We start from the raw sequence: 8422 nt of genomic DNA on the forward strand, positions 1-8422 counted from the left end.
ACGGACACCGCTCTTCTCTCTTTGGGTGAGGATTCCTCTCTAAGAGGCTACTTTGGGGGACCTAGTTTTTCTGAGGAGGTGGGGGGGATGTGGGAGAGAGGGGGACCACGTAAAGATGGAGCCATTAGGTGCCTAATAGTAAAGGAGCCTGAGATTAGCGGCACTAGGGAAGAAAAGGAGACCACTGGGCCATTTCCTTGTCTGTGGGCTGAGCATAGGAATGGGCTGGTAGGAGGAGTTGCTCTGGTTTGTAGGCTTGCCTGCTTTTTTGTGCTTTTACCTCTACCCAGCCACGTCTATTCGGCGGTAGCTTCTTTCTCTCCGATCCAGTTCCAGCTGTTTTCTTTCTGCTGGCTGAGCTGAACCTCTGGGACCATGAGTGTGGGCTTCATTGGAGCTGGCCAACTGGCATTTGCCCTGGCTAAAGGCTTCACATCAGCAGGTAGGAATTGGGGCCCTAGAGGATAGACTGGCCATTCCCTGACTGGGCTAAAATTTGAGACCTGAGTTGACTAGGCTTAGTTGTCTTAAATGTTTTGACCTGGTCCCCCATCTGGTGGTGCTCCCCCCACCCCCACTCCCACCCCTGATTTTAACTCTTGTGTGTGTGTTGATTGACTTTATATTTACTCTCTATATATTTTCATATGTATTTGTCTTCCTCATTAGAATGCAAACTCACTATGAGTAGGGATGTTTCTGGGGGGTTTTTTTGTTTGTTTTTCTTTTTATTTGGAACTATAGGAGTGCCAGGCACATGGTAAATACTTAATAAATATTTGTTGACTGGTTGATAAATTGGGGGAAGAAGAGGTTCCTTATTAGAAACTTAGTATCTTCCAGAATATATCTATATATCTATATTTGGATAGATAGATAGATAGATAGATAGATATATGGATATATGTTTTACACATATATCTCTAGACATATATATGGAGAGAGAGTAAATGAGAGTGAAAGTATAGTGAGGTCACATAGTAGAGAGTACTTGGCCTGGAATCAGGAAGACTCATCTTCCTGACTTCAAATCCAACCTCAGTCATTTACTAGCTGAGTGACTCAGAGCAAATCACTTAACCTGGTTTGCCTCAGTTTTCTTGTCTGTAAAATGAGCTAGAAAAGGGCAGTTAGGTGAACACTTTCTAGCTGTGTGAGCCTGTGCAAACCACTTAATCCCACCTGCCTAACCCTTGGAACCAATATTCAGCATTGATTCTAAAATAGAAGGTAAGAGTTTTAAAATACATTCATTAATAAGGGGGCAGCTAGTTGGCTTAGTGTTGAGGGCCAGATCTAGAGACAGAGGGTATTAGGTTCAAATTTGGCTTCAGATACTTCCTAGCTGTGTAGCCCTGGGCAAGTTACTTAATACCTAGCCTTTACCACTGACTCTTCTGCCTTGGGACCAATATATAATATTAAGTCTAAGATGAAATATAACAGTCTTAAAGTAAATTAATTAATTTAATTAAATGAACTGGAGAAGGAAATGGCAAACCACTTGACTACCTTTTTTCTTTTTAAACTCTTACCTAGTATCAATTTTTAGTCATAAAAGCAACAAGGGCCAAGTAATTATGGTTAAGTGACTTGACCAGGGTCACACAGTTAGAAAGTGTCTGAGGCCAGATTTAAACCCAAGACCTTCCATTTCCAGACCTAGCTCTCTATCCATGGAGTCACTTAGCTATACCTTACAATGCCTTTTTTTTTTTAACTCTTACCTTCTGTCTTAGACCCAATACTATATATTGGTTCTATGGCAGAAGAGTGGTAAGTGCCAGGCAATGGGGGTAAGTGATTTGCCCAGGTCATACCCAGCTAAGAAGTGTCTGAGGACAGATTTGAACCCAGGCCCTCCAGAGTCTGGGCCTGGCTCTCTACCCACTATGTTACCTAGCTGTCCCACTCCAGTATCTGCCAAGAAAAGCCCATGTGGGGTCATGAAGAGTAATACGACTTAACAATAACATATATCTAGATATAGATTTTTTTCCTCTTCCAATCTGAACTGTGATTTCAGTGCAATAAAGTACAACCCAAATAGAAACTCACTCCATCAGCCACTGATCTGTAACTTACTTGCCGTCTTAAAAAGTTGCCTGTGTCACCAAGAGGTTAACTGATTTTGCCTGCAGATTCATTGTTATAGGTAGAGGAAGCACTTTCCGATTTCCCCCTATTCTAAAACTGGTCCTCAATCTTCTTCCAAGCTTACTCTGGTTCTACAGGGAATGTGTGTTTGATCAGTGTTTGAGCCAGAATTTGAAGTGGAGCTCAACTGATTTTTCTAGATGATACTGAAGCCCTCAGGATGAGAAGTGACATTTCTACCAGTGATAGAGATACATATAGCTTAATTTTGTTATTTTATGGTAGGTACAAGATAAGGAATAGGGAATTGAGATTTCTGCTGTAGACTTGAAGGATTTGGGGAACATTGACCTTGAATTGAAACAACCTTGCCTTCCTCACTAAGGCATCCTGGCCTCCCACAAGATAATGGCCAGCTCACCAGCTATGGACCTGCCAACAGTCTCTGCACTCAGGGTAAGTAGGAGAAGAAAAATGTTAAGAGCCCATGGAGTGGAGTTATTGCTCCCAAACCAAACTGAACTCACTGGGTAATAGGCCAGGTGTGTATCTTTACTTTGTGGGTTGCTCTGTCCTGGCTTCTCAAATCCAGGAGCAGTGTCCAAAGGGGAGAACAACTCTAGCTTCACCCCACCACTTCAGCCATGGAGTCAATTTGACCTGTGGGGACTTCTCAGTATAAGTCAAACTCTCCTTTTTTCTTAAACCCTTAACTTCTGTCTTAGAATCAATACAAAGTATTACTTTTAAGGCAAAAGAGTGGCAAGGGCTAAGTAAAGGGGGATTAGTGAGGGTCACACAGCTAGGAAGTATCCAGGCCAGATTTAAACCCAAGACCTCTCATTTCCAGGCCTGGCATTCTATCCACTGAGCCACCTACCTGTCCCATAGGAGCTTAATAAATGTTCATTTACTTAAGTTGAGTAGAGAATTCATGAATTGGGTAGAGAGCTATTTTCTCTGGCTCCACAACTCAAGCTATTCATCTGCCTAAGAACTGTAGTGACAGTACCTTTGAAGAATCCCAGGACTTTATGGAGGGATAGAACTTGAAATGAAAATCTTAGGGAGAGCTACAACAGTGACTGAGGTATAGATGTGAACAAGCATCTGACTGGTAATCCTTTTATTCCCCAGGCAAGCTCTGAAGCCTGACAACCTGGCCCCCAATATTCTGAACCATGATCTTCCTTTTAATTTCTGCAGAAGATAGGTGTAAACCTGACCCCCAACAACAAGGAGACAGTATACCACAGTGATGTACTTTTCTTGGCTGTGAAGCCTCATATCATTCCCTTCATCCTGGATGAGATTGCAGCTGATATCGAGGACAGGCACATTATAATCTCTTGTGCAGCTGGTGTCACAATTAACTCCATTGAGAAGGTACCACTCCTTTCAGCATTGCCCTCCAGGGTGGGGGGTGGATGTTCCCAGGTACTGGTGGAGAAAATAGTATAGTAGGGGGGGTCTAGAGAAGGGGTCCACCTAATTTGTGGAACAGGGGAAATGGTGCTGAAGATGTGCTTAGAAGTTTAATCTACTTTCTGTCCCCAGAAACTGACAGCATTCCAGCCGGCCCCTAAAGTTATCCGTTGTATGACCAACACCCCTGTGATAGTTCGGGAGGGGGCCACAGTTTATGCTACAGGAACCCATGCCCAGGTGGAGGATGGGAAACTCTTGGAACAGCTAATGAGCAGTGTGGGTTTCTGCACAGAGGTAGAAGAGGACCTTATTGATGCTGTTACTGGCCTTAGTGGTAGCGGACCTGCCTATGTGAGTCTTTTGTTATGGGGGAGGTTATGGAATAAGGGGTTTAGACAAGTGCTTAATCTGTGAATAAAGTTAATGGACAAAGGGCAAAGTTATTTGGGTTATCTCTTTTAGCCTGAAAGAGAGATACCAGGGGTCTTTTCCCATATCAAGGGCTCCTTTTCTTTCCCTTTTGTTGTTGTTCAGATGTTTCAGTCATGTCTAATTCTTCATGATCCCTTTTTGGGGGTTTTCTTGGCAAAGACACTGGAATGGTTTGCTATTTCTTTCTCTAGCTCATTTGACAGATGAGGAAACTGAGGCAAACAGGGTTAAGTGACTTGCCCAGGGTCAGCCAGTTCGTAAATGTTCAAATACCAGATTTGAACTCACGAAGATGAATCTTTCTGATTCTAGACCCAGCATTCTATTCACTATGCCAACCTAGTTATCCCTTTCTTCCCCTAAGACTCAGTAATTGTCTTCCCTACAGGCATTCACAGCTTTGGATGCATTGGCAGATGGTGGGGTGAAGATGGGGCTACCTCGGAGGTTGGCAGTCCATCTGGGGGCTCAGGCTTTACTGGTTAGTATCTTTCTTATCCTTGGACTGTATCAAAAAGAAGCTTTCTCACTCAGATTTGGGGCTAGAACTTCAGGCTTGGTTTAGGGGCTGATGGAAAGGTGTTGAAGGGACAACTCCATTCCCTAAAGTTTCTTGGTAGATATTTAATGGTTTCAGAAAACAGAAGGCTCTCTAACAATAAAAGTTCCTTCCTCCAGTCCATTTTCATTCTACTGCAGGGAGCTGCCAAGATGCTCTTGGAATCAGAACAGCACCCCGGACAGCTCAAGGACAATGTTTGCTCTCCTGGGGGAGCCACTATCCATGCCTTGCACTTCTTAGAAAGTGGTGGTTTCCGCTCCCTCCTCATCAATGCTGTGGAAGCTTCCTGCATCCGTACCCGGTAAGATCCTTCTCCATTTCACTTCAAGCAGGTCTCTGTCCCCAACCTACTCTTTAGGAGAAGCTTAGTAACAATCCAGATTAGACAAATGTGGCAGGGACAAAAACCAACACATCACTCATCTTTTATTTGAATTTGAATCATTTAATTTGAATTTGTCTTAGGTCTGGTGTTGCCCTGCTTTGTTACCACTTCCCCCACAAATTCTTGGTCATTTTCTAGAATCCTATGACAGACACACTCAGGGTGGTTTGTACCTTTTTTCTAAGCATATATAGTTGTTTTCCTTTGTAATCCTATTATTTTATTTTATACATTTAAAAATATTCTGAGAAGTGGTCCATAGGCTGTACCAGTCCATGACCCAGAAAAGGTTAAGAACCCCTATTCTTGATCATCTAGGGAAGATGGTATGGTGGAAAGAATACTGGATTTGGAGTAACAGGATATTCAGTTAAATGATCACTCCAACACTTATTAGCTGTGTAGCCTTGGTCAAGTCATTTGGGTTAATTGAACTCAGACCTGAAACATGAATTCCCTCCTCAATAGCTACGACCCACTCCTCCCAATAGGTGTACAGTCTCTGCTTGAATTTCTACCTCTAATTGCAAAAAAGCTCTTATTTATATATGGTGCAGAAATCTTTCTATGTCTAACCTCCATTCATTAATTTAAATTCTTCCCTCTGGAGCTTTGCAGAATAAGCCAAATTTCTCTTGCATATACACACAAAAAAAGCCCTTTGAATACTTGAAGACAGAGATTGCATCCTCCCTAAATCACTCCCAAAATAACATCCCTAGTTCCTTCAGTGGTTACTGATAGGATAGAGTTTTGAGTCACCATCTTCTCTTGGTTGACTTCCTGGATGTGCTCTTCTTTGTCAAGAATCTACTTTAAGTTCAATCAAGAATCGATTTGGAGGTAAATAGTGGAGCAGTTTCCTTGTCCTCTCACCAATAGAACTCTCAGCTCCAGAATTGCCTTTTCTTGCTAACCCTTTCCTTCCAATCCTTTTTGATATATGCCCATCAGAGAGCTTCAGTCCATGGCTGATCAAGAGAAGATCTCTCCAGCTGCCATCAAGAAAACTTTACTGGATAAAGTGAAGTTGGACTCCCCTACTGCTTCCACAAAGTCATCCTCCAATCTTGTCAAGCTTCTAGTTCATAGCCAGGCCCCTGGAGGCAAGAAAGACTGAGGCATCCCCTTTTCTTTTTCTTCTTGAGGCATCCCCTTTTCTTTTCCTTCTTATCTTTGTTCCCAGGCACACAGGGAAAAAACATCTCCATGTGGCAATAACAATTCTTGATAGAGCATCAGGAATTGGTCTAAAGATGTGGATACATTGGGGCTCTTTCTTACAGAGGTCAGCTTGGGGACTTTCCCCTGCCAACTAGAAAGGACAAACTTGTTCCTTTTTCTCTAAAAATTCATAGTACTTCCCCTGCTTTATAGACTCTGAGGACTCCTATGCTGAAAAGAACATTTCAGTCTATTCAGTCCATACCTTTCCCTTCTCTCATGGAAATAACCTTTCCAAGAGTTGACCATCTATGGAGAGGATGCCAAGAGTCTTTGGCCCAACCATGGTAGTTGAATTAGACATACAGGCATATTTTGCTTGAGAAAAGTGTGGTTTATGGGGGCAGCTGGGTAGTTCAGTAGATTGAGAGCCAGGCCTAGAGACTTCTAGAAGGTCCTAGGTTCAAATCTGCTCTCAGATACTTCCTAGCTGTGTGACTTTGGACAAGTCACTTAACCCACATTGCCCAGCCCTTACCACTCTTCTGCCTTGGAACCAATATAGACTCTAAGACTGAAGATAAGGGTTTTAAAAAGAAAAGAAAGGGGTGGTTCTGGATTCTTGCTCTAAGCCAGTGGTTCCCAAACTTTTTTGGCCTACTGCCTTCTTTCCAGAAAAAAATATTACTTAGCCCCCTGGAAATTAATTTTTTTTAATTTTAATAGCAATTAATAGGAAAGATAAATGCACCTGTGGCCATCACTGCTCTCCTGGATTGCTGCAGCACCCACCAGAGGGCGGTAGTGCCCACTTTGGGGAGAGCCAAACAACCCATCTCTTCTTCCTTCCCATACTTCCCCCTTATGTTTTTGTTTTTAAAGAAAAAGTTTCATTGATGTCTTTTACATAGCATTTCATGTACTAGAATCCCCTGACTCTCCACTTATTTCATCATCTGTACTTACTCCCATACCCTCTCTCAGGCCCCAGGTTTTTAAATATACACTTCTTATCTTTTGTAACTGTTGACCCCGAGTTTAGCTTTTGGTCTCTACTTTTGTATCAATATTTCTCTGTTACAATCCTTTAAGAAAAATAAACCCTTTGCCTTTTCAATTTAGTAATCAACTACGCTGTATCAGACATTGTGGTAAGTCCTAGGGATATAATAATAATAATAAACAGTTAACATTTATATAGTACTTACTATATGCCAGGCATTGTGCTAAATAAGCACTTATTTTCTCATTTTACAATTATTATCTTTACAATTTTTTCCTTTTCTTTTTTTTTTAAACCCTTCTGTGTATTGGCTCCTAGGTGGAAGAGTGGTAAGAGTGGGCAGTGGGGGTCAAGGGACTTGCCCAGGGGTCACACAGCTGGGAAGTGTCTGAGGTCAGATTTGAACTTAGGACCTCTCGTCTCTAGGGCTGACTCTCAATCCACTGAGCTACCCAGCTACCCCCTATCTTTACAATTTCTAACTCATTTGATCCTCACCACAACTCTATTCAAAAACAGAACTGTCTGTGCCTTGAAAAAGTTTATATTCTCTTAGGGGAATATATCATATATATAGAAAATTAGATTAAAAATATATGCAAAATAATTTCCAAGAGAAGAGCATAGGTCTAATACAAAGGGCAGTTTATTAATAATAGTAAAAGGGAGGATAGCTAAGTGGCTTTTTTTAAAGCCTTTACCTTCTGAGTTAGAATCTATACTAAGTCTTCAATTCCAAGGCAGAAGACTGGGTAGGAAATTGATGTCAGACAACTTGCCCATAGGAAGTATTTGAGTCCAGATTTGAACCCAGAACCTCCCATCTCCAGGCCTGGCTCCTTATCTACTTTAGCTACCTGGCTGCCTCAATACAAGGGCTCTTAACAGCACAATACAAAGATAAAAGAGTGGCAGATGGACTCTTATGTAAAGATAGCTTATTTTATCAATTACATGTGAAAACAAAATGTCCACATAAGTTTTCTAAAGTTATATGATGCAAAATATCTCCCTCCGATCCCACCTCCTTCCTGGAGCTGGCAAGCAATTTGATCTGGGTTATACATGAATTATCATACAAAACCTATCCATATTGTTCATTTTTGTAAGAGAATAATCATATAAAACCAAAACTCCAAAATAAAAACTCAAAACTATAATGAAAAAACATGCTTTGACCTGCATTCCCACTCTCCAACAGTTCTTTCACTGGAGGTAGATAGCATTCTTTGTCATAAGTCTTTCACAGTTACTGTTACTGTGTACAGTATTCTCCAGGTTCTGCTTATTTCACTCTGCATCAGTTGATATTCTAGCTCTTCTGAAATCATCCTGTTCATTCCTTATAGCA

General features: G+C 41.6%; 1 protein-coding gene across 3 annotated transcripts; it reads left to right on the plus strand.

Annotated features, from left to right (window-relative positions):
- Window positions 1-375: 375 nt before the first annotated feature.
- Window positions 376-6469, plus strand: PYCR1 (pyrroline-5-carboxylate reductase 1). 3 transcript variants are annotated; one of them, XM_044673370.1, is made up of 7 exons: window positions 376-442; window positions 2483-2553; window positions 3304-3483; window positions 3655-3876; window positions 4346-4438; window positions 4657-4820; window positions 5859-6469. In XM_044673370.1, exons 1-7 carry the CDS (start codon window positions 376-378, stop codon window positions 6022-6024), a joined length of 963 nt encoding a protein of 320 aa, XP_044529305.1. In that variant the 3' UTR covers window positions 6025-6469. The 3 variants fall into 3 exon arrangements, with proteins under 3 accessions (XP_044529305.1, XP_044529306.1, XP_044529307.1); XM_044673371.1 differs by lacking the exon at window positions 4346-4438; XM_044673372.1 differs by lacking the exon at window positions 3655-3876.
- Window positions 6470-8422: the final 1953 nt, after the last annotated feature.

This window comes from Gracilinanus agilis, chromosome 4 (assembly GCF_016433145.1).
Source record: "Gracilinanus agilis isolate LMUSP501 chromosome 4, AgileGrace, whole genome shotgun sequence".
Classification (NCBI taxonomy): Eukaryota; Metazoa; Chordata; class Mammalia; order Didelphimorphia; family Didelphidae; genus Gracilinanus; species Gracilinanus agilis.